The 26,724-nt window shown below is 47.8% G+C and overlaps 1 protein-coding gene across 1 annotated transcript in view; it reads left to right on the top strand.

Moving 5' to 3' along the window:
- Positions 1-22,239, top strand: part of LOC125456142 (pancreatic alpha-amylase-like) — a 47,232-nt gene extending 24,993 nt beyond the window's left edge. Inside the window, exons 3-10 of the mRNA XM_059648190.1 lie at positions 688-885; positions 6,328-6,558; positions 6,809-6,942; positions 11,415-11,537; positions 15,080-15,179; positions 17,357-17,478; positions 17,570-17,695; positions 22,050-22,239. Coding sequence (XP_059504173.1) covers positions 688-885; positions 6,328-6,558; positions 6,809-6,942; positions 11,415-11,537; positions 15,080-15,179; positions 17,357-17,478; positions 17,570-17,695; positions 22,050-22,239 — 1,224 coding nt within the window. The remainder of the gene's footprint in view (positions 1-687; positions 886-6,327; positions 6,559-6,808; positions 6,943-11,414; positions 11,538-15,079; positions 15,180-17,356; positions 17,479-17,569; positions 17,696-22,049) is intronic.
- Positions 22,240-26,724: the final 4,485 nt, after the last annotated feature.

Genomic DNA, 26,724 nt, shown 5'->3' with positions numbered 1-26,724 from the left:
TATTGGCCCAACCTCATCAACCTCTCCTCACAACCCAGTCCCTCCAGACCAACCTTGGGATCAACAGAGTGAACCTTCACAGGACTGCCAGTCATGTCAGTGTATCGTTCCTTAGGTCATGGGGATCAGAATTGTTCCCATCTTCACAAAACGAGGGGGCCATCATTCTGTCCTTGTATAGTTGTAGAAAGAGCTTTTATTGTCCACTCCATTCCCTTTGAAATAAAGGCTCACATTCCATTTGCCATCCCTATTCCCAGCTGAACTCAGATGCTAGCTTCTTATGATTCATCGGTAAGGATTCCCAAATCCCTCTGGTCTGCAGCTTGCTGCCGTTTTTCCCATTTAAATAGTCTTCAACTTCTGTATTCTTCCTGTCAAGGTGCATCAGTTCACAGTTTCCAACATTATATTCCATCTGGCAAGTACTTCCCTGCTTGCTTCATCTGTCTATATCCCTCTGCAGGCTCCTTGGCTTAGTTCTCACCACGTACTTTCCCATCAGTTTGGGTATCATCCTGAAATGTGGCTCACAGCCATCACATTGACACTGTGGGAGCTTGCTGCGCACAAATGAACTGGGCTTCCTTCATTCCAACAGTGACTACATAGCAATATAGGAAGTGAATTCTGAATCAGTGCTACAGAATTTCATAATCTCTCATTCTCTTCAATAAATCCTTTCAGGTTCGAATCTATGCAGATACTGTGATTAACCACATGTGTGGAGCAGGAGCTGGCTCTGGGAGACATTCTTCCTGTGAATCGTACTTTGATGCTGGAGCAGAAAGTTTTCCCGCAGTTCCATATTCATCCTGGGATTTTAACGATGGCAAGTGTAAAACCGCAAGTGGAAACATTGAAAACTACAATGACATTGACCAGGTATGGGGGATCATCAGAATGAGCCCATCTCTTCACTGAGAGAAATCACCACAGCCCCGTCACACTCTCACAGTTAGAACGTAGAGCATAGAACAATACAGCGCAGAACAGGCCCTTCGGCCCTCAATGTTGCGTTGACCTGTGAACTAATCTAAGCCCCTCCCCCTACACTAGCCCATCATTATCCATATGCTTATCCAGGACTGTTTAAATGCCCCTAATGTGGCTGAGTTAACTACATTGGCAGGCAGGGCGTTCCACGCTGTTACCACTCTCTGAGTAAAGAACCTGCCTCTGACATCTGTCTTAAATCTATCACCCTTCAATTTGTAGCTATGCCCCCTTGTACAAGCTGAAGTCATCATCTCGGAAAAAGATTCTCACTGTCCAGCCTAACTAATCCTCTGATCATCTTGTATGTCTCTATTAAATCCCCTCTTAGTCTTCCTCTCTCCAATGAGAACAGACCCAAGTCCCTCAGCCTTTCTTCATAGGGTCTGCGCTCCAGACCAGGCAACATACAGGTAAATCTCCTCTGCACCATTTCCAATGCTTCCACATCCTTCCTGCAATGGGGACGACCAGAACTGTACACTATATTCCAAGTGAGGCCGCACTGGCGTTTTGTACAGTTGCAGCATGACATCACGGCTCTGGAACTCAATCCCTCTACCAATAAAACCTAACACACCGTAAGCCTTCTTAACAGCACGATCAACCTGGGTGGCAACTTTCAGGGATCTATGTACATGGACGCCAAGATCCCTCTACACATCCACACTACCAAGAATCTTTCCATTGACTCGGTATTCTGCCTTCCTATTATTGTTCCCAAAGTGAATCACCTCACATTTATCTGCATTGAACTCCATTTACCACCTTTCAGCCCAATTCTGCAGTTTAACCAAATCTCCCTGCAACCTGCAACATTCTTCCACACTGTCCACCACTCCACCGACTTTAGTGTCATCTGCAAACTTACTAACCCATCCACCTATGCCTGTGTCCAAGTCACTATAAAAATGACAAACAGCAGTGGCCCCAAAGCAGATCCTCGAGGTACATTACCTTATCAAAGGCTTTACTGAAGTCCATGTACACCACGTCAACTGCCCTACCTTCATCCACATGCTTGGCCACCTTCTCAAAAAAACTCAATGAGGTTTATGAGACACGACCTGCCCTTGACGAATCCATGCTGACTATCTCCAATCAAATTGTTGCTTGCTAGATGATTATAAATCCTATCTCTTATAATCCTTTCCAAAACTTTTCCTACAACAAACGTAAGGATCACAGGTCTATAATTACCTTGGTCATCCCTACTGCCCTTCTTGAACAAGGGCACAACATTTGCAATCCTCCAGTCCCCTGATACTAAACCTGTAGACAATGAGGACTCAGGGATCAAGGCCAAAGGGTCTGCCACCTCCTCCCTAGATTCCCAGACAATCCTCAGAAAAATCCCATCTGGCCCAGGGGTTTTATCTACCTTCACACCTTCTAGAATTGATAACACCTCCTCCTTACTAACCTCAATCCTTCCAATTCTAGTAGCCCGTATGTCAGTCATCGCCTCTACAATATTCTCCTGTTCCTCCGTAAAAACAGATGAGAAATATTCATTTAGCACCTCTCCGATCTCCACAGAGTCTACACACAACTTCCCACTTCTGTCTTTGACTGGCCCTATTCCTACCCTAGTCATCCTCTTATTCCTCATATACCGATAGAAAGCTTTAGGGTTCTCCTTTATTCTACCTGCTAATGTCTGCTCATGTTCCCTCCTTGCTCTTCTTAATTTTCTCTTTAAATCCTTCCTAGCTAATCTGTAACACGCCATCGCCTCATCTGAACCATCTCGTCTCATCATCACATAAACCTCCCTCTTCTGCTTAACAAAAGATACAATTTCTTTAGTAAACCATGGTTCCCATACCTTATCACTTCCTCCCTGCCTGACAGGGATATACCTATCAAGGACACGCAATATCGGTTCCCTAAACCAGCTCCATGTTTCGATTGTCCCCATCCCCTGAATTTTGCGAACCCATTCTATGCCTCCTAAGTCTTGCGTAATCGCATTATAATTGCCCTTCCCCCATCTATAACTCTTGCCCTGTGGCATGCTCCTATCCCTTTCCATCACTAAACTAAATGTAACCAAATTATGGCCACTCTCTCCAAAGTGCTCACCTACCACAAAATCAAACATCTGGCCTGGTTCATTACCAAGTACCAGATCCAGTGTGGCCTCTCCTCTTGTCAGCCCTTTGACATACTGAGTCAGGAAACCCTCCTGCACACATTGGACAAAAACTGATCCATCCGACCTACTAGATTTATAGCATTTCCAGTCAATGTTAGGGAAGTTAAAGTTTCCCATAATGATCACCCTGTTCCTTTCACTCCTGCCCAGAATAGTTTTGCCGATCCTCTCTTCCACATCCCTGGAACTTTGCGGGGGCCTATAAAAAACTCCCAGCAGTGTTACCTCTCCTCTCCTGTTTCTGACCTCAGCCCATACCACCTCAGTAGACAAGTCCTCGTCGAAAGTTCTTTCAGCCCCAGTTATACTGTCCTTAACCAACAATGCCACACCTCCCCCTCTTTTACCACCTTCCCTGATCTTAATGAAAGATCTGAACCCTGGAACCTGCAACATCCATTCCTGAACTTGCTCTATCCATGTCTCCGAAATGGCCACAACATCAAACTCCCAGGTACCTATCCATGCTGCAAGCTCACCCACCTTATTCCAGATACTCCTGGCATTGAAGTAGACACACTTCAACCCAGCTTGCTGTCTGCCAGCACACCCCTGTGACCGTGAGATCCTGTCCATGCCCTCCCTGCTCTCTTCCTCCTGCAAACCGGAACTGCACACAATTTCCCATTCCCCTTGCTGAGCCAGTTTAAATCCACCTGAAACGCACTCGCGAATTTACCACCCAGGATATTAGTGCCCCTCTGGTTCAAGTGGATACCGTCCTGTTTGTACAGGTCCCACCTTCCCCAGAATGAGCCCTAATTGTCCATGTACCTGAAGCCCTCCCACCTGCACCATCCCTGCAGCTACGTGTTCAGCTGAAATCTCTCCCTCTTCTTTGCCTCGCTGTCACGTGGCACGGGTAACAAACCAGAGACAACCACTCTGCTTGCTCTAGCTCTTAACTTCCACCCTTGCTCCCTGAAATCCTGCCTGACATCCCTATCCCTCTTTCTACCTATGTCGTTGGTGCCTATGTGGACCACAACTTGGGGCTGGTCACCCTCTCCCTTCAGGACCCCAAAAACACGATCCGAGACATCACGGACCCTGGCACCTGGGAGGCAACACACCAACCGTGAGTCTCTTTTGTTCACAGCAAACCTTCCATCAGTCACTGGTGTTTACAGTTTACAAGTGTGAGGTGATGCACTTTGGTAGGAGTAACCGGAAGGCAAAGTACAGGGCTAATGGTAAGATTCTTAGTCGTGTAGATGAGCAGAGAGATCTCGGTGTCCATGTACACAGATCCTTGAAAGTTGCCACCCAGGTTGACAGGGCTGTTAAGAAGGCATACAGTGTTTTAGCTTTTGTTAATAGAGGGATCGAGTTCTGGAACCAAGAGGTTATGCTGCAGCTGTACAAAACTCTGGTGCGGCCGCACTTGGAGTATTGCATACAGTTCTGGTCACCGCATTATAAGAAGGATGTGGAAGCTTTGGAAAGGGTGCAGAGGAGATTTACTGGGATGTTGCCTGGTATGGAGGGAAGGTCTTACGAGGAAAGGCTGAGGGACTTGAGGCTGTTTTCATTAGAGAGAAGAAGTTTGAGAGGTGACTTAATTGAGACATATAAAATAATCAGAGGGTTAGATAGGGTGGATAGGGAGAGCCTTTTTCCTAGGATGGTGATGGCGAGCACGAGGGGGCATAGCTTTAAATTGAGGCGTGAAAGCTATAGGACAGATGTCAGAGGTAGTTTCTTTACTCAGAGAGTAGAAAGGGAATGGAACGCTTTGCCTGCAATGGTAGTAGATTTGCCAACTTTAGGTACATTTAAGTCGTCATTGGATAAGCATATGGACGTACATGGAATAGTGTAGGTTAGATGGGCTTGAGATCGGTATGACAGGTTGGCACAACATCGAGGGCCGAAGGGCCTGTACTGTGCTGTTATGTTCTATGTTAAGATCTATGTTATGTTAAGTCCCTCTAACTATTGAGTCCCCAGTGACTAACACTCTCCTCCTATTCCCCCCTTTCCCTTGTGTGCAAGACGGACAGACTCTGTGCCAGAGACTTGCACCCTACTGCATGCCCCTGGTAAGTCATTCCCCCCAACAGTATCCAAAGCGGTATACTTGTTTTTCAGGGGAGCGACCACAGGGGATCCCTGCACTGACTGCTTCTTCCCCCTTCCAACAGTTACCCAGCTTTCTTCTCGCTTCGGAGTGGCTACTTCCCTGTAACTCTTGTCTATCACTGACTCTGCCTCCCGAATGATCTGAAGTTCATCCCGCTCCCGCTCCAGTTCCCTAACGCAGTCTTGGAGGAGCAAGAGTTGGGTGCACATCCTGCAGACATATTTGGATGGGACACTAATGGCGTCCCTCACCTCAAACATCATGCAGGAGGAACATTCTCTACTGCACTGCCATCCCTGCTAGTCCCCTTGTCAGAAAGTTTAAAAAAAGAAGCTTACCTGATTTGTTCCGGTGTATAAGGTTAGTTCACCTTCGGCACCCTGAGAACTCAGGGCTTGGTGAACAAGATCAATGTTATAGAGATAGTAGGAACTGCAGATGCTAGAGAATCTGAGATAACAAGATGTAGAGCTGGATGAACAAAGCAGGCCAAGCAGCTTCAGAAGAGCAGGAAAGCTGATGTTTCGATCCATTTCTGAAGAAGGGTCTTGGCCCGAAACATCAGCCTTCCTGCTCATCTGGTGCTGCCTGGCCTGCTGTGTTCATCCAGCTCTACACCTTGTTATCTCAGGGGTTCTCCTTATGTTTTTGTTTGATTTCCTGCATTTGCTGTTCTTTTATTATTTTTCCCATTCTGATTGCTCCACAGAGGGCAATTCAGAGTCAACCAAATTGCTGTGGGTCTGGAGTTACATGTAGGACAGAGCAGGTAAGGATGGCAGTTTCCTTCCCTAAAGGACATTAGTGAACCAGGTGGGTTTTTCTGAGATTTGGCAATAGATTCTTAATTCCAGATATTTTAATGAACTCAGATGCCACCATCTGCCGTAGAAGGGGTTCAAATCCGAGGCCCCAGAACATTATCTTTGTTTCTGGGTTAACAGCCCAGCGATAATACGACTAGGCCAACACCTTCCCTTAGCTTGATGTTTGGTAATATTTCTGTGAAATCTTTGAGAGAGATTGGGGAAATGCAACTTGCTTTCTTTGGGATGGCTTCGGGAATTGAACCAAGTGTGTTCTGCTGCAGATACGGAACTGCAGGCTGGTGAGTCTCCTGGATCTGGCCTTGCAGAAAGACTATGTGAGGGGCAAGATTGCAGAGTACCTGAATCACCTGATTGAGCTGGGGGTGGCTGGTTTCCGTGTGGATGCCTCGAAGCATATGTGGCCTGGAGACATGGAAGCAATCTTCCAGAAGCTCAACAACCTCAACACTCACTGGTTCAGCAAGGGCTCCAAACCCTTCATCTATCAGGAGGTGAGTCCTTCGGCCTCAGTGTCTGCTCCCCCGCTCTGCTTGCTTCATCTATCAGGAGGTGAGTCCTTCGGCCTCAGTGTCTGCTCCCCTGCTCTGCTTGCTTCATCTATCAGGAGGTGAGTCCTTCGGCCTCAGTGTCTGCTCCCCCGCTCTGCTTGCTTCATCTATCAGGAGGTGAGTCCTTCGGCCTCAGCGTCTGCTCCCCCGCTCTGCTTGCTTCATGCTCACGATCTTTCTCGTTATTTCCCAGGTGATTGATCTGGGAGGGGAACCAGTGAAAGCCTCTCAGTATTTTGGGTTGGGCCGAGTGACAGAATTCAAATATGGAGCCAAGCTGGGCACAGTAGTTCGCAGGTGGAATGGGGAGAAGATGGCATACTTAAGGTAAGGGTTGACATTCATACTCTGACAGCACTGAGTGGCCGACAATGCAATGTTCCCTCAGGCCTGACCCTCCAACAATACAGCACTCCACCACCTGACCCTTGAACAGTGCAACACTCCCTCAGCCCCGACCCTGCAACAGTACAATGCTCCCTTGGTACTGACCCTCTGACAGTGCGGCACTCCCTCACTCCCTCAGTACTGACCCTCTGACAGTGCGGCACTCCCTCACTCCCTCAGTACTGACCCTCTGACAGTGCGGCACTCCCTCAGTACTGACCCTCCGACAGTGCGGCACTCCCTCAGTACTGACCCTCTGACAGTGTGACACTCCCTCAGTACTGACCCCCTGACAGTGTGACACTCCCTCAGTACTGACCCTCTGACAGTGTGACACTCCCTCAGTACTGACCCTCTGACAGTGTCACACTCCCTCAGTACTGACCCTCTGACAGTGCGACACTCCCTCAGTACTGACTCTCTGACAGTGTGGCACTCCCTCAGTACTGACCCTCTGACAGTGTGACACTCCCTCAGTACTGACCCTCTGACAGTGCGGCACTCCCTCAGTACTGACCCTCTGACAGTGCAGCACTCCCTCAGTACTGACCCTCTGACAGTGCAGCACTCCCTCAGTACTGACCCTCTGACAGTGCAGCACTCCCTCAGTACTGACCCTCTGACAGTGCAGCACTCCCTCAGTACTGACCCTCTGACAGTGCGGCACTCCCTCAGTACTGACCCTCTGACAGTGCAGCACTCCCTCAGTACTGACCCTCTGACAGTGCAGCACTCCCTCAGTACTGACCCTCTGACAGTGTGACACTCCCTCAGTACTCACCCTCTGACAGTGTGACACTCCCTCAGTACTGACCCTCTGACAGTGCAGCGCTCCCTCAGTACTGACCCTCTGACAGTGTGACACTCCCTCAGTACTGACCCTCTGACAGTGTGACACTCCCTCAGCACTGACCCTCTGACAGTGCAACACTCCCTCAGCACTGACCCTCTGACAGTGTGGCACTCCCTCAGTACTCACCCTCTGACAGTGTGACACTCCCTCAGTACTGACCCTCTGACAGTGCAGCGCTCCCTCAGTACTGACCCTCTGACAGTGTGACACTCCCTCAGTACTGACCCTCTGACAGTGTGACACTCCCTCAGCGCTGACCCTCTGACAGTGCAACACTCCCTCAGCACTGACCCTCTGACAGTGTGGCACTCCCTCAGTACTGACCCTCTGACAGTGTGGCACTCCCTCAGCACTGACCCTCTGACAGTGTGGCACTCCCTCAGTACTGACCCTCTGACAGTGCGGCACTCCCTTGGTACTGACCCTCTGACAGTGTGGCGCTCCCTCAGTACTGACCCTCTGACAGTGTGGCACTCCCTTGGTACTGACCTTCTCACAGTGCAACACTCCCTCAGCACTGACCCTCTGACAGTGTGACACTCCCTCAGTACTGACCCTCCGACAGTGTGACACTCCCTCAGTACTGACCCTCTGACAGTGTGACACTCCCTCAGTACTGACCCTCTGACAGTGCGACACTCCCTCAGTACTGACCCTCTGACATTGCGACACTCCCTCAGTACTGACCCTCTGACAGTGCGGCACTCCCTCAGTACTGACCCTCTGACAGTGCGACACTCCCTCAGTACTGACCCTCTGACAGTGCGACACTCCCTCAGTACTGACCCTCTGACAGTGCGACACTCCCTCAGTACTGACTCTGTGACAGTGCGGCGCTCCCTCTGTACTGACCCTCTGACAGTGCGACACTCCCTCAGTACTGACCCTCTGACAGTGTGACACTCCCTCAGTACTGACCCTCTGACAGTGCGGCACTCCCTCAGTTCTGACCCTCTGACAGTGCGACACTCCCTCAGTTCTGACCCTCTGACAGTGTGACACTCCCTCAGTACTGACCCTCTGACAGTGCGACACTCCCTCAGTACTGACCCTCTGACAGTGCGACACTCCCTCAGTACTGACCCTCTGACAGTGTGACACTCCCTCAGTACTGACCCTCTGACAGTGCGGCACTCCCTCAGTACTGACCCTCTGACAGTACGGCACTCCCTCAGTACTGACCCTCTGACAGTGCGACACTCCCTCAGTACTGACCCTCTGACAGTGTGGCACTCCCTCAGCACTGACCCTCTGACAGTGAGACACTCCCTCAGTACTGACCCTCCGACAGTGTGACACTCCCTCAGTACTGACCCTCTGACAGTGCGGCACTCCCTCAGTACTGACCCTCTGACAGTGTGACACTCCCTCAGTACTGACCCTCTGACAGTGCGGCACTCCCTCAGTACTGACCCTCTGACAGTGTGACACTCCCTCAGTACTGACCCTCTGACAGTGCGGCACTCCCTCAGTACTGACCCTCCGACAGTGCGACACCCCCTCAGTACTGAACCTCTGACAGTGTGACACTCCCTCAGTACTGACCCTCTGACAGTGTGACACTCCCTCAGTACTGACCCTCTGACAGTGCGACACTCCCTCAGTACTGACCCTCTGACAGTGTGACACTCCCTCAGTACTGACCCTCTGACAGTGTGACACTCCCTCAGTACTGACCCTCTGACAGTGCGACACTCCCTCAGTACTGACTCTCTGACAGTGTGACACTCCCTCAGTACTGACCTTCTGACAGTGCAGCACTCCCTCAGTACTGACTCTCTGACAGTGTGACACTCCCTCAGTACTGACCCTCTGACAGTGCGACACTCCCTCAGTACTGACCCTCTGACAGTGTGACACTCCCTCAGTACTGACCCTCTGACAGTGCGACACTCCCTCAGTACTGACCCTCTGACAGTGTGACACTCCCTCAGTACTGACCCTCTGACAGTGTGGCACTCCCTCAGCACTGACCCTCTGTCGGTGCGGCACTCCCTCAGTACTGACCCTCTGACAGTGCGACACTCCCTCAGTACTGACCCTCTGACAGTGCGGCGCTCCCTCAGTACTGACTCTGTGACAGTGCGACACTCCCTCAGTTCTGACCCTCTGACAGTGCGACACTCCCTCAGTACTGACTCTCTGACAGTGTGACACTCCCTCAGTACTGACCTTCTGACAGTGCAGCACTCCCTCAGTACTGACTCTCTGACAGTGTGACACTCCCTCAGTACTGACCCTCCGACAGTGCGACACTCCCTCAGCACTGACCCTCTGACAGTGTGGCACTCCCTCAGTACTGACCCTCCGACAGTGCGACACTCCCTCAGCACTGACCCTCTGACAGTGTGACACTCCCTCAGTACTGACCCTCCGACAGTGCGACACTCCCTCAGCACTGACCCTCTGACAGTGCGACACTCCCTCAGTACTGACCCTCTGACAGTGCAGCACTCCCTCAGTACTGACCCTCTGACAGTGTGACACTCCCTCAGTACTGACCCTCTGACAGTGCGACACTCCCTCAGTACTGACCCTCTGACAGTGTGACACTCCCTCAGCACTGACCCTCTGACAGTGTGACACTCCCTCAGTACTGACCCTCCGACAGTGCGACACTCCCTCAGCACTGACCCTCTGACAGTGCGACACTCCCTCAGCACTGACCCTCTGACAGTGTGGCACTCCCTCAGTACTGACCCTCCGACAGTGCGACACTCCCTCAGCACTGACCCTCTGACAGTGTGACACTCCCTCAGTACTGACCCTCCGACAGTGCGACACTCCCTCAGCACTGACCCTCTGACAGTGTGACACTCCCTCAGTACTGACCCTCTGACAGTGTGACACTCCCTCAGTACTGACCCTCCGACAGTGCGACACTCATATTAATTCCATTCTCTGCCTAGTTGCCACCATTAAATTCAGTTTTTTTTCACCTGATCTGCAATTGTCAGCTCTGACAGGTAATGTTCCAGGAATTTTACCAGCAGTGACATTCTTGCCCATCATTGTTTACTTGTTGCTATCTGTAAAATCTCTCCTGTTCAATGTAATTCCATGGTTTGGCAACTCTTGCTGAATAGTTGTTCATGTGTTGGGACCTACTCTCAGAACCAACTAAAAATAATCACTGAGTTCCTTCTTTGGCTCCTGTATACTTGGGAGTGAGTGACAGACATTAGTATTCTGGGACCCATTCCTCACAAACAAAACAATATCAAACTTGGTGAGTTATTTTCATTCCTTCAGTGCTCAGGAGCTTTTAGTTCCTGTTTGCTTTCCCCATTGCCCCTCCTCAGCCAGTCAGTGTTGATTTGCAATCTAATGAGCAGCTTCTCCTCCTGAAGTACAAAGTGTTGTTTTTCCATGAATTTTGGATTTTTGTGCTTTTTCTGATCAGTGCACGACATAAATCTTCAACAGTGATACTCCAATTTAAAACATGTACAATTGGCTATGATTGCTTTCTATTCCATGAGGAATGTGTTTAAATGTAAGACCCTCATCATTTGCTACTTCTACTTGGAGCTAACTTTAGTGAACACTCTCTTTGCAGGAACTGGGGAGAAGGCTGGGCCTTCATGCCTAATGACCGGGCCCTGGTCTTTGTCGATAACCATGACAACCAGCGAGGACAAGGAGCTGGTGGGGCTTCCATTCTCACCTTCTGGGACTCTCGGTATGGTCCAGTTACCACACCCTTCTCCTGCAAGCTTCAGCACTCGCTCTCTCTAACATCCAAGTGACATCACATGCACAGTACAGCAGTCTGACAATATGCAACCTCACCAATCCCATCATAAAGACTTCACATTTATTTTCTCTCAGCCTTGTCTTTTCAAACAAAAATCTTCATTTAAACGCACTGGAGAAAAATAATAGGACTCAGTCGTGCCAAACACTTAAACTTGGTGGTCCATATTGTCGCCTGTTAGTTCTTTTCCCAGGAACTAGCAGGGAATTGACAATGAGACTGCATTTTCAGAAAGTAGGGAGAAGGAGAATGTGGAACAATAGACCACGTCATTATTATTCGTTGATGGGATGTTAGTGCTACTGGGAGGATCAGCATTTATTCTCCATCCCTAATGGCCTTTGAGAAGGGGGTGCGATTCCACCTTGTTAAGCCCTTGATGATCTACATCGCACAGCTGCACCCAGAGTTCTCTTAGGGAGTGGGTTCTAGCATTTTAACCCAGCAGGTGGAGGTTAGCTGCCTTCTTGAGCCACTGCTGTCCATGTGCTGTCGTACATTTAAAAGCATGTTATGAAATACTATCCTTAACTCTAACCCACAGTGCCATTAGAGAGTGAATTCCAGGATTTTTGACCCAGCAACAGTGAAAGAACAAGTGGTATGTCTTGAAGTCAGGATAGAGTGGCTTGAAGGAAAACTTGCAGGGGTTGGTGCTCCCATGTATCTGCTGAACTTGTCCTTCTGAGTAGAAGTGGTCATAGGTTTGGAAGGTGCTGTCGGAGGATCTTTGGTGAATTACCGCAGTACATTTTGTAGGTAGTACACACTGCGGCTACTGAGCGTCAGGGGTGGAGGGAGTGGATCATTGTGGATGTGGTGCAAATCAAACGGGTTGCTTTGTCCTGGAAAGTGAGGAGTATTCCATCACAGTCCTGCCTTATGCCGTGTTGATGGTAAACAGGCTTTGAGGAGTTAGGAAGTGAGTTACTCACTGCATGAGCCTGATATCAGTCAGAGGGAGAGTAGTATAATCTATTCTCTGCTTTGTGTGAAAAGGACGTTTGGAAACATATAATATAGAACATAGATCATTACAGCGCAGTACAGGCCCTTCAGCCCTCGATGTTGCGCTGACTTGTGAAACCAAACTGAAGCCCATCCAATCTACACTATTCCATTATCATCCATATGTTTATCCAATGACTATTTAAATGCTCTTAAAGTTGGCGAGTCTCCTACTGTTGCAGGCAGGGCATTCCACGCCCTTACTAATCTGAGTAAAGAAGCTACCTCTGACATCTGTCCTATATCTATCACCCCTCAATTTAAAGCTATGTCCCCTCATGCTAACCATCACCATCTGAGGAAAAAGGCTCTCACTGTCCACTCTATCTAATCCTCTGATCATCTTGTATGTCCCTATTAAGTCGCCTCTTTACCTTATTCTCTCCGAAAATAGCCTCAAGTCCCTCAGCCTTTCCTCATAAGACCTTCCCTCCATACCAGGCAACACCCTGGTAAATCTCTTCTGCACCCTTTCCAATGCTTCATAATATAAAATCATAATATTATTAAATAGAGACAACATGGATTTACAAATGGCAAATTGTTTCTGCGAAATCTATGAGGGATTCCTGAATTTGTAACTAGCAGGGCTGACGTAGGGGAACAAGTAAATGTTGTGTATGTGAACTTTCAAAAAGGATTTGATAATATAGAAACACAGAAACAAAGAGGATTGCAGCAGGAGGAGGCCATTCAGCCCTTCGAGCCTGCACCACTATTCTTTATGTTCATGGCTGATCATCCAATTCAATATCCCAGCCCTACTTTCTCCCCATAACATTTGATCCCATTCGCCCCATGTGCTATATCTCATCACCTCTTGAATACATCCAATATTTTGACATCAACTACTTCCTGCGGTAATGAATTCCACACGCTCACTACTCTTGGGGTGAAGAAATATCTCCTCATCTCCATCCTAAATCATCTACCCCAAATCCTCAGACTGTGACCCCTGGTTGTGGACACACCTACTATCGGGAACATCCTCCCTGCATCTACCCTGTTCTGTTAGAATTTTATAAATCTCTATGAGATCCTCTCTCGTTCATCTGAATATACAAGAAGTTATTTCTCAAGATTAGGACTCATGTCATCAGGGTTAATGCATTAGCATGGATTGAAGATTGTAAATGGAATAACCAGGACATTTTCGGACTCTCAATGTAAACGGAAAAAAGGTGGAAATGTGACATTCGGAATGTAATGTGGAGAGTATGAATTTATCCACTTTAGTCATAAAGCTGGATATTGATTAAAAGATGTGAATCTGGGAACCTGGCCTCTTGCCGGAGAACAGAAAGTTAAAAATGAACTATTTTTATTTGAAGGTTCAAGACAGAGTTCAATCGGATTTTGGATACGAAGGGGTTCCAGGGTATGGGGTTCATGTGGATAGGAGTTGAATCAGTTTCATAAATTTTCAGTCATAATGTGAAGGTGAGCGGGAACCACAGAAGGCAGATAAAAGTGTAATTGCTGAAGTGTCAGCAAGGTGGAGGCAGCCTTGGATAAAAGAACAGACAAGGCCTATGAAATTCACGAAATTAGGCATGTTTGTAACGACTCTTACCAATTTTCATAGAACGCATGCTGTCCGGATGCGTCCTGGCTCGGCATGGTAACTGTCCTGCCCAGGACCATAAAAACATACAGAAAGGTTTGGACGCAGCTCGGTCCATCATGCGAGCCAACCTTCCTTCTATTGACTCCATTTGTACTTCTCGCTGCCTCAGAAAGGCAGACAACATGATCAAAGACACCTCCCACCCTGGTTAGAATCTCTTCCAACCTCTTTGGTCGGCAGAAAATATAAAAGCTTAAACTCGTGTACTAATAGATTCAAGAACAGCTTCTTCCCTTCTGTTATTAGACTGATCAATGGATCTTTCAAACTGCAACGTCAATGTTGATCTTGCTGTCTGCGCCCCTTCACTGCGGCTGTAACACAGTATTCCTCGCTCTGTTCTATTACCCTCATGCACTTTGCATGGTATGATCTGCCTGCACTGAACACAAAACTAAACTTTTCACTGTAACTCGGTACATGTGGTAATAATAAATCCAGTCCAAACAAAGGCAGTGTGAGGTATATGGACAGCGAAGTCTGGAACTTGGGGTATGCCCCCAGTAACCTGTCCGAAGCTCGATGGCATTCTGTAACACACCAGAGAGAACTTTAAGCTTTATAGCTTGAGGCTTCCTTTCTGTTTGTATAAAATAAACAATCACTGCACTGTTTTCCCGAAGCCCTCTTGGCACATGTCAAGATGACCCTACAACAATGCAGGAAGGTCAAAATCAGGTTGAAAATCAGTAATGACATGACTGAAACACCAATGTGTTAGAGGGGCTGAATGGTCAATACATTTTCAATATCCTATGTTGTCGAGAGTAGATCCTCAGGCTGTTTGTGTTCCCCTGATAATTTCAGTGTGTCTCTTTATGAATCTCTGCAGGCTCTACAAAGTGGCTGTCGCTTTTATGCTGGCTCACCCTTACGGCCTGACTCGAGTAATGTCCAGCTATCGCTGGAATCGCTACTTTGTTAATGGGAAGGTAAGCCACTTCTGATCAGTTCCCCACCACAGTAACTGCAATAGGAAAGTATGAATGTTCACTCTTGATAGAGCATGAAACCTTTCTGTGAGGTGGGGGGGGTGTAGTATCATCGCTGGTCTCGGCATCCAGAGGCCCAGGCTAAACTCTGAGGAAAGAAGTAGAATTGAAATGCAATTTTAAAAAATCTGTAATTAAAGGGTATAACCATTTCCTACTTTCTCCCCATAACCTTTGATCCCATTCGCCCCACATGCTATATCTAGTCGCTTCTTGAATACATTCAATGTTTTAGCATCAACTGCTTCTTGTGGTAACGAATTCCACAGGCTCACCACTCTTGGGGTGAAGAAATGTCTCCTCATTTCCATCCTAAATCATCTACCCCGAATCCTCAGACTGTGACCCCTGGTTCTGGAACATCCTCCCTGCACTACCCTGTCCTGTTAGAATTTTATAAATCTCTATGAGATCCTCTCTCATTCATCTCAACATACAAGAAGTTATTTCTCAAGATTAGGACTCATGTCATCAGGGTTAATGCATTAGCATGGATTGAGGATTGTAAATGGAATAACCAGGACATTTTCGGACTCTCAATGTAAACGGCAAAAGGTGGAAATGTGACATTCAGAATGTAATGTGGAGATTGTAAATTTATCCACTTTAGTCATAAAGCTGGATATTGATTAAAAGGTGTGAATCTGGGAATCCGGCCCCTTACCGGAGAACAGAAAGTTAAATTCTGAATGAAGTTAACAGAGGGAAATCTGCCATCCTTACTTGATCTCACCTACGTGTGGCTCCAAACCCAGAGCAATGCGATTGGCTCTCGACTGCCCTCTGAAATGCACTAGAGAGCGAGTTATTTGTATGAAATAGCCAGAAAGTTTCAGTAAAGGAATGAAAACAGATGGAGCAGGGAGCATTGAGAGTTTTCCCTACTCTATTGGATGGAGGGTCAGTACTGAGGGAGCGCTGCACTGTCAGAGAGTCAGTACTGAGGGAGTGCCGCACTGTCGGAGGGTCAGTACTGAGGGAGTGCCGCACTGTCAGAGGGTCAGTACTGAGGGAGTGCCACACTGTCAGAGGGTCAGTACTGAGGCAGTGCTGCCCTGTCAGAGGGTCAGTACTGAGGGAGTGCCGCACTGTCAGAGGGCCAATAATGATTGAACATACATTGTTGGGGCTCCTGCTTCTCTGATCAATGTTACATTGAGGCCCATCAATGCATTTTTTTTAAATTCAGCATTAAATTGGGTCCAATGCTGTGCATTAATGGAATAGTCCATTGCGTTCTTCCAGAAATGAACGGACAGTGTTAATGAATGGTTGGGTTTCGTGTAACGTGTTTGAATGTCAATTTCTGTAAACAAAGGCTCTATATTGCCTGTCCTAATAACAGTTCCCATGGCAACTGTTTTGAGGAGAAACAACGATGTTTTGGCCCAACCCACTCCACTCCAGAACTACATCCACCAACGCCCCTCAACTCCCTTGTCACCCCCATCCAACTCCCATCCTACTCCCCACAGTGTTCCTGTCAACATGAATCTCCCAGTCATCATCATTGGAATTAACAGGTGATTGGTCACTTACTTCAAATGACAGAGATCTTGATATGTGCACAATAGTTTCTAAATGGCTTACAACAATGACAACAATTCAGAAATAGTTCATTGTCCATTGTGATCTCCTCATGTGGACACTGTTGCTACAGAAATTCAAGTCATATTTTTAAATGGTAAATGGCAACTTTTTGTGTTGAATTGCTTATAGATTTTGATTATTAGTGGAAGTTAGTTTCCTTTGGCTGTATGAGGTCTTGAAACAGAAGTACAGTTAATGAAGAAATAAGGTAAATTTTATTTTATGTTGAGAATTCAATGGAGGAAATGAGGAGGTGTTTCCAGGGCAGAGGATCGGTGAGCAAGGGGAGGCCGATTGAAGGGAATGGGGTAAAAGCCCCAGAGGGGGAGTTAAGGGGCATTGTTTTACACAGTGAGGTGTTGTGATCTGGAACATGTGCCTGAAGGGTTGTGGGAGCAGATTCAATCATCACTTTCAAAAGGGAATCGAGCAGACACTGGAGGGAAGAATTTGCAGGACAACGGGGAAAGAGTGTGGGAGAGCAATAATGTGATTCTCAGTCTGTCCACAAATTCGTTTTCCCAAAGGATGTGAATGATTGGATGGGACCACCCAGCAATAACGATGGAACGACTAAGCACGTGGCCCTGAATCCAGACACCACCTGTAGGGACGGCTGGGTGTGTGAGCATCGCTGGCGGCAGATCAGGTGAGCCCTTCCTTTCTTCCACGTGAACTCTCAATCTCCAGTTTGGATGGCATGCTGACAGCAAAACCCACTCACTGTGGTTTGTACGCAGGAACATGGTTATCTTTCGCAATGTGGTGGATGGACAGCCCTTTGCTAATTGGTGGGACAATGGAAGCAATCAGATTGCATTTGGACGTGGGAATAAAGGTTTCCTCGCAATCAACAATGACAATTGGTGAGTAACATTAGACAGGAAACTCAAGAATGTAACAGCAGTCATAAAACTGGACAACCAATAACACTGGGTAACATGGTGGCTCAGTGGATAGCACCGTTACCTTCCAGCCAGAGGCCCGGGTTCAAACTCACCCTCGGACGACTGTCTGTGTGAAGGTTGCACATTCTCCCCCTGTCTATGTGGGATTCCTCCAGGTGCTGCATTTCTCCGCACAGACTTCGACAATTCAAACAGAACTGGACAGGGTAGATGCTCCCGATGGTGAGTGTGTCCGGAACCAGAAATCACAGTATCATAGAATCCCTACAGTGTGGAAACAGGCCTTTCGGCCTAACAAGTCCACACTGAACCTCAGAGCATCCCACCCAGACCCAACCCGCCTAATCTACACATCCCTGAACACTACAGGCAATTTAGCATGGGCAATTCACCTGCCCTGCACATCTTTGGACTGTGGGAGGAAACTGGAGCACCCGGAGGAAACCCACGTAGACACAGGGAGAATGTGTAAACTCCACACAGACAGTTACCCGAGGGTGGAATCGAACCTGGGTCCCTAGCGCTGTGAGGCTGCAGTGCTAACCACTGAGCCACTGTGCTGCCCCACAGGGCAGAGAGAACAAGGTGTGGAGCTGGAGGAACACAGCAGTCCAGGCAGCATCAGAGGAGCAGGAAAGCTGACATTTTGGGCCAGGACCCTTTTACAGAAATGGGGAGGGAGAAGGCAGCTCAGAATTAGAGAGGAGGGGTGGGGCTGGGAAATGTAGGTGGCATGGTGATCGGTGAGTGCATGTCGGGAATGGTGGGGATTGGTCAGTGGGATGGGTAGGGCAGATAGTTGGGAGAGAAGATGGACAGGGAGTATCAGGCCAAGGAGACAGGGATGAGAGGGAGGGCTGGTCATAGGATGAGGCTGGGAGTGGGGAGATGTTAGAGCTGATAAAATCCACGTTGAGAGCATTGGGCAGCAGACTGCTGAGGTGGAATGTGAGCTTTTTACTCCTTCGGTTTGTGGGAGGCGTCAATATGAAATTGGAGGAGGCCCAGTGTGGGCATGTTGTCCAGGAAGTGGGAGAGGGAATTGAAATGGTTTGTGACTGGAAGGTATTGTCATTTGTCATGAACAGAGCTCAGGTGCTCTACAAAGCGGTTTCTGAGCCTCCGCTTGGCTCACCGATATCGGGGAGGCCACATCGGGAACAACAGATACAATAGGCCACACTAGCGGGATGTGCAGGTGAACATCTGTCTGATATGGAAGGTTTTTAGGGGCCTGGAATGGAGGTGAAGGGGAGGTGTAGGGGCAAGTGTAGCACTTTCTGTGGTTGCAGGGGAAGTTACGGGGGGTGGTGGGTCTAGTGGGAAGTGTGGAGCGGACGAGGGAGTCGCAGAGAGAGCAGTCCCTACGGAAGGCAGATAAAGGTGGGGAGGTATATACCCTCACAGTGGGGTCAGATTGCAGGTGGCGGAAGTGGCGGAAAATGATGCAGAGTTTGGACACGGAGGTTAATGAGGTGATATGTGAGGATGTGTGTAATTCTGTCTTTATTTTTGTTGCAGGGAGGGATGTGAGGGCAGAGCTGCAGGATACACAAGAGATGTGGTTGAGGGCATTTTTGACAACTGAAGTGGGGAAGTTATGGTCCTTGAAATAAGAGGAAATCTGGGACGCTTGGGAGTGGAACACCCCATCTTGGGAGCAGATGCGGCAGAGGTGAAAGAATTGGGCGTAAGAGATCACATTCTTGCAGTAAGGTGGGTGAGAAGTGTAGTCTGTGTAGCTGTGGGAGTCAGTGGGCTTGAAATAGATGTCAGTTTTGGGACAGTCACCAGAGATGGAGACAGAGAGGTCCAGGAAGGAGAGAGAGGTATCAGAGATGGTCTAGGTGAATTTGAGGTGGGGGGGGGTGAAAGGTATTAATAAAGTTGATGAACTGTTCAAGCTGCACGTGAGAGCATGAGGCAGCACCGATACAGTCATCAATGTGATAGAGGAAGAGGTGGGGGATAGTGCCAGTGTAAGATCAGCAGAGGGACTGTTCCAAGTACCCTACAAAGAGGCAGGCATAGCTTGGGCCCATGCGGGTAACCATGGCCACCCCCTTTGTCTGTAGGAAGTGGGAGGATCTAAAAGAGAAGCCCTGAACCCAGACGCCACCTGTAGGGACGGCTGGGTGTGTGAACATCACTGGCGGCAGTTCAGGTGAGCCCTTCCTTTCTTCCACGTATATTCCCGGTTAAAGAAATAGTTGTGGAGGCGGAGGCGGTGGAAGTAGTGTTCGATATCCAAGTGTGAGCGGTGTTCATTGATGTGTGGGTGGAGGGTGGTGAAGTCCTTTATCCTTTACTGAGCCCTTCACTGAGGACTGACCATTTGTCTTCAGTGAGGGGGAGGTCTGCGGGGTTGGGGGGGTTGAGGTGATGGTGAAGACCTGGCAGGGTTTAGGGCTGGTGGTGGGTGTAGGGCTGGTTGTAGAGCTGGAGATGTGTTTGGAGTTGGAGTTAGTGACCTCGTCAGCAACATCGGTGGTGGGTGGGGCACCATCGGTAGAGGGAGTGTCAAAGTCAGCTCTGTTGTTGTTGGAGGAAGTGACATCGTAGGTGCTCTCGCTCTCGGCATCAGCGGCAGAAGGAGCAGTGACGGTGGTGTAAGCGGTGGCAGTGGTGTAGCTGCAATATGGTTAGCCACAGGAGAAGTGATGTGAATGGCGTTGGTGGATGTGATGAGGTTGGTGGCGTCAGCGGAAGAGTCTGCAGTGACCGCATGGTTAATGGCACCAGGCACAATGAGAGGGAAGTCCTGGATTGGGTTGAGGACTTGGGGAGTGGAGGAGGCCTGTGTTAGGTGGTAAGCACAAGTAGGTTTAGTGTACTTATGGTTTTTAATGTAAGATAGGGTGGAGAAAAAGCATTGGTTGAAGTTGGGGATCTTGCGCAGAATGAAAAACAGAAGAGGTCCTTTTCAGGCCTGGGAGAAGGAGGTTCTGAGCTGGGGTAAGGTTGATTGTAGTGCCAGAAGATGCTGGCACATTCATGAGAGCGTGTACTTGAGCATCCAAAGAGAAAACTGTTTTTGGGGGCTCTGGATGTTGTGTAGGTAGAGGTTGTCATGGTTAGGGCTAAATTGGGATGTCCTGAATGTTGTTTGGAGTCCATTGGAGATGATCCTGATCCGTAGGCAGGTACTGAGAAAAGAGATGTAGCTGTAGTACCAAGTTTGCTTGTGTATGTGGTTGAAGAGTTTCAGGGCAGAGGAGATTACCAGAGGAGTGGAGAGAGATCCAACAAGGTCTTTCTGGAGGGAGGAGGATAACTTCAAGGTGGGCATCCTTGGAAGAGGCTTCACAGTCGGCTTAGAGCTCACTCAGAGATAGCAAGAACTACACATGCTAGAGTCAGAGAGAATGCAGTGTGGAGCTGACGGAGCACTGCAGGCCTGGCAGCATCAGAGGAGCAGGAAAGTTGACATTTCGGGTTGGAACCCTTCTTTAGAAATGGGAAGGGGGAAGAGAAAGGGGAAAGAAATAGAGACAGGAGGGATGGAGCTGAGGAAGGTAGGTGGGATGGTGACAGGTGAGTGCAGGTCGGGAGTGGTGGGGCTTGGTCAGTGAGGTGGGAGGGGCAGATAGGTGGGAGAGAAGATGGACCACTGTGGCCACCTCTATATTGATGAGACCAAGTTGAGGCTCAGAGACCAATTTGTAGACCACCTGCGCTTTGTTCGTGACAAATGACAACACCTTCCAGACCCAAACCATTTCAACTACCCCTCCTATTCCCTGGAAGACATATCCAGCCTGGGCCTCCTCCAGTGTCTCAATGATGCCACCCACAAACTGGAGGAGGAGCACCTCATATTCTGCCTCAGGACCATACAGCCCAATGGTTTAAATGTGGATTTTATCAGTTTCAAAATCTCCCCACCCCCGGCCTCGTCCCATGATCAACCCGCCCTCTCATCCCTACCTCCTTGATCTGATTCAACCTGTCCATCTTCTCTCCCACCTATCCACCCCACCCATCTCACTGACTAATTCCAACCAGCCCCTTCTTGTATCCAAGTATCACCATCCCACCTCCTTCACCCAGACCCAACCACATTCCCTCTATTTACTTCCCAGATCCCTACCCTCTCCTCAGTCCTGATGAACGGCCTAGGCCTGAAACATCAAACTTCCTACTTCTCTGATGCTGCCTGACCTGCTGTGATCCTCCAGCTTCACACTGTGTTGACCCTCACTCCGGCTTTTGCAGTTCATGCTATCTCTGAATGTCTGTGCTTTGACCTGTTGTAGAGGACAGGGATATTGGGACTCTGCTGTGATCTCATGTGGTTTCTATTCCAATGCAGGAACATGGGGGTAACTCTACAGACAGGCCTCCCTGCTGGCACATACTGTGACGTTATCTCAGGCCAGAAGGAAGAGACACGCTGCACAGGGATACAGGTCAACGTCAACGCAGATGGTACAGCATCATTCCAAATCAGTAACACTGCTGAGGATCCCATGGTGGCTATTCATGTTGGTGCTAAACTGTAGCCATCACATTCTCATTAAAAGCATAGTGGAGGCAAACCAGTTGTTGTCTATGTACTGATCAAGGCCCGACAAGGGTCACTGTGCGAATGAATTATTGCTGGAGTCTAGCTTGCATTTATATAGTGCCTTTAACCTACTGGAACGTCCTCACTTTATGGCTGAAGTAGAGCAAGCGCCCACCAGAGATGGGAGTGGAGGCTGAGATGGGGAGTGGGGTTCAATCAGTAGAAGTTAATTGAGGTCTTAGGAAGGTTTTCTTGGGGTGAATTGAATCTTGTTGAGGTTTGAAATGTTTGTTGCCATTTAGGATCAAAAAAAATTTAATGACACAACATTCACCATTTTCTGGCAAAGAGATCAGCAAAGACTCCAGGTCTTGAGAGGGAAAACACTCCTCCTTTGCTGTTTTCAGTGGGAAACCCTTCATTATTAACCTGTGTCGCCTCGCTCTCGACCCTCCCACAAGAAGAAATATCCTCTCAGTATCTACACTGTCAAGGCCCCTCAGGACCAGATTCAGTAAGATCATCTCGTGTTCTTCATCACACAAATGGATACAGGCCTGGCCTCTCCAACCTTTTCCCATCAGCGAATTTATCACAATATTGAAATAATTCCACTGTGGCTGATATCCCGTCACCAAGTCACAATATATTTACACATGGAACATCCTTGACACAAATACATCTCCCTCAGAACCAGCTCTCAAAGTGTGACGATGTCTGGCATTCCTGTTCTTATCTGTCAACCACGGCCCCTGATTGGACCAGATTAATAGCCCCAATCAGGGAACTCACAGAGGTCCTCCTGGCTGATATCATCACAATCATTGTACACACATTCAGTTCCTTTATACAAACCTTTAACATAAACTGTCCCTGTGCCACTTGTTATATTCTGCCAACCTGAAAATGACCAATTTATGCCCAGATCCTGGTTTCTGTTCGCCAACCAGTCCTCGTTCCATATTAATGTCATCCCCTACACCAAAAGCTCTTCTCTGTAACGTAAGCTTTGATATGGCAAATGTTTCTGGAACTCTAGGTACAGTAACATCCATCTATTCCCCTTCATCCATATTGTTTGCTTCTCCTTCATGGAAACTGAATGAATTTTGACATGTAGCATTTCTGTTCCTCTAAACCATGGTGACTCTGCCTGACTACAATAACATTTTCTCAGTGCTGTGCTGTGATCTCTATAAGAATAGATTCCAGCATTTTCTCTATGACAGATGATAAGGTAACTGGCCTGTCAGTTTCTGTCTCCCTCCTTCCTTGAACAGAGGAATCATATTTGCTATTACCCAATCTGATGAGGTCTTTCCAGAATCCAAGAACTTTCGGAAAATCAAAACCAATGCACTATTTCCTCAGGGATAGTAGGAGCTGCAGATGTCGGACAATCTGAGGAAACGCAGTGTGGAGCTGGACGAACACAACAGGACAAGCAGCATCAGAGGAGCAGGAGGAAGGCTGACGTTTCAGGCCTCGAGCCTTCTTCAGAAAAAATGAAGAAGGGCCTAGGCGCTAAACGTCAGCTTTCCTGCTCCTCTGATGCTGCTCGGCCTGTTGTGTTCGTCCAGCTCTACACCTTGTTATTACCTATTTTCTCAGCAGCTCCTTTCTTTAACAGCATTTGGTGATGTTTGTTCAGTCTAAGGGTTTGGCCAATATTGGTTCTCATTTTTTTTCATTATCCTTTCTGTGTTAATTACAAATGTTTTAAGTTACTCCCTCGTTTAGACGTTCTGATTCTCAGTTGTTTCCAGGGTGTTGTTTGTATCCCATGCACTGTATTATCTGCTATTCCTCTATTTTCCATTTTTAATTCTCTGTTCTTACTGTCTAGAAGATCTGCTCACTTTATTTACTCTTGTCCTTTTAAAATACTTGCAGAAACTCCTAGTATGTGTTTTTATACTTCTTTCTGGCTTTCTCTCGTACTTTAATTTCTCCCTTCTTATTAATCTTTTGCCCATTTTTTGCTGTTGTTATATTCCATCCAATCATCTGATGCCCCCAACTCCCCCCCCCCCCCGGACCCCTTGCTTTGCACCGTGCACTTTTTATTTCAGTTTGATACCTTCCTCAAGATTGGAGCGACTGGGCTTGTATACACTTGAGTTGAGAAGGATGAGAGGGGATCTGATTGAGACGTATAAGATTATTAAGGGATTGGACACTCTGGAGGCAGGAAGCATGTTTCTGCTGATGGGTGAGTCCAGGACCAGAGGACACAGTTTAAAAGTAAGGGGTAGGCCATTTAGAACAGAGTTGAGGCAAACCTACTTCACCCAGAGAGTGGTGGATATATGGAATGCTGTGCCCCAGAAGGCAGTGGAGGCCTACTCGCTGGATACTTTCAAGAAAGAGATGGAGAGAGCTCTTAAAGATAGTGGAATCAAGGATTATGGGGATAAGGCGGGAACAGGATAATGATTATGGATGATCAGCCATGATCATAATGAATGGTGGTGCTGGCTCGAAGGGCCGAATGGCCTACTCCTGCACCTATTGTCTATTGTCTATTAAGGTCTTATGTAACCTGTGGGTATTGTATATATCTTTACAATGTTTCCTTCCAAAGAGAATAAATAATTTCTGAGTATTCTGAAATATCCCTGAACTAACTGCCTTGGTACAGCTCCAGTCTAACCCTTAACTTATTTTTCCAGCTCATTTTAGCCAGTTCCGCCGTCATGCCTTCGTAAATAGTCTTCATTTCAGTTTAAAATAGTCGTCACTTTCTTTTTTCACTCTTTCCCAGATCGAATGCAGAATTTAACCATATTATGATCGCTGTTACCGAGGGGTGTCATTACGAGGAGATCATTAATTAGTCCAGTCTTACGTGCATTAGCTGTTCTAGTCCTAGAAACCTCAGAACAGGATCAGGACATGTTGCTCAAAGTAACTTGCCCGAAAACACTCTATGATTGCAGTATTCAGATGTCTCTTTACAATCTGATTCATCCAATTTATATTTATGTGATCTAATCTACATGTGATTCAAATCAGTTATCGCCCTACATTTCTCAAAAACGCATATTATTTTTCAGGGATACATAATCTGATAGTGTCCTCTGGTCCTGGACTCACCCATCAGCGGAAACATGCTTCCTGCCTCCAGAGTGTCCAATCCCTTAATAATCTTATACGTCTCAATCAGATCCCCTCTCATCCTTCTCAACTCAAGTGTATACAAGCCCAGTCGCTCCAATCTTGAGGAAGGTATCAAACTGAAATAAAAAGTGCACGGTGCAAAGCAAGGGGTCCGGAGGTGGTGGCGGGGGGGGAGGGGGGGGGGGGGGGGGGGGGTGGTGGCGGGGGAGTTGGGGGCATCAGATGATTGGATGGAATATAACAACAGCAAAAAATGGGCAAAAGATTAATAAGAAGGGAGAAATTAAGAAGGGAGAAATCTGATAGCAGGGTCTATAAATGACTCCCACAAATTATTTTACATCTTGATGTCCAAAACTAAGGTCATCTCCCTATGTAGTGACCAAGTCCTCAATTTACAGACCCATTCCGCCACTTTATTGCTCACCCTGTCCTTCCTAATTACAAGCAGACGAATCTTGTGCAGGAGACGGCCATTCACAACCTTCTGCCTGCTCTACCATTCAATAGTAGGAACAGGAATAGGCCAGAGATAACAAAGTGTGGAGCTGGATGAACACAGCAGGCCAAGCAGCATCAGAGGAGCACAAAAGCTGACGTTTCAGGCCTAGGCCCTTCTTCAGAAATCAGCAGAATCTTCAGAAACCCTTTTTCAGAAAGGGGTCTAGGCCAGAAATGTCAGCCTTTCTGCTCCTCTGATGCTGCTTGGCCTGCTGTGTTCATCCAGCTCTACACCTTGTTAACTCAGATTCTCCAACATCTGTAGTTCCTACTATCACGGGAATAGGCCATTCAGCCCCTTGAGGCTGTTCCACCAGTCAGTGAGATCATGGCTGACCAGTGGCCTATTTCTATATATCTACCTTTGGTCCATAATCTATAATACTTCTGATTAACAAAAATGTATCTCTCCCAGATTTAAATTTAACATTGTTCCAGCATCCATTGATGTTTGTGGAAGAGAATTCCAAACCTCTCCCACCCTTTGTGTGCCGTGTGCCTCCTAACATCTCTCCCGAAAAGTCTGTCCCTAATTCTCAGACGATGCCCCCAGTTCTAGAACCCCCAACCAAGGGGAAAGTTTTATCTTTATCTACCCTGTCTTTTCCTGTTAATAGCTTGAAGGACTCAATCAAATCAGTCTTTATCCTTCTAGATTCTAGAGAAAACGAGTCTAATTGGTATAATCTCCCCTCATAACCTAACTCCTGAAGTCCAAGTGTCATTCCTGTAAACCTATGTTGTATTCCCTCCAAGGCCATTCAATCCTTCCTCAGCTACAGTGCCCAGATCTGCTCACAGTGTACCAACTGGAATTGGACCAGGGATTTGTATAACTGCAGCATAACCTCTGCATTCT

This window comes from Stegostoma tigrinum, chromosome 8 (assembly GCF_030684315.1).
Source record: "Stegostoma tigrinum isolate sSteTig4 chromosome 8, sSteTig4.hap1, whole genome shotgun sequence".
Classification (NCBI taxonomy): Eukaryota; Metazoa; Chordata; class Chondrichthyes; order Orectolobiformes; family Stegostomatidae; genus Stegostoma; species Stegostoma tigrinum.
The sequence above is the reverse complement of the archived record's forward strand: the minus strand, read 5'-3'. Positions and strand labels throughout refer to the sequence as shown.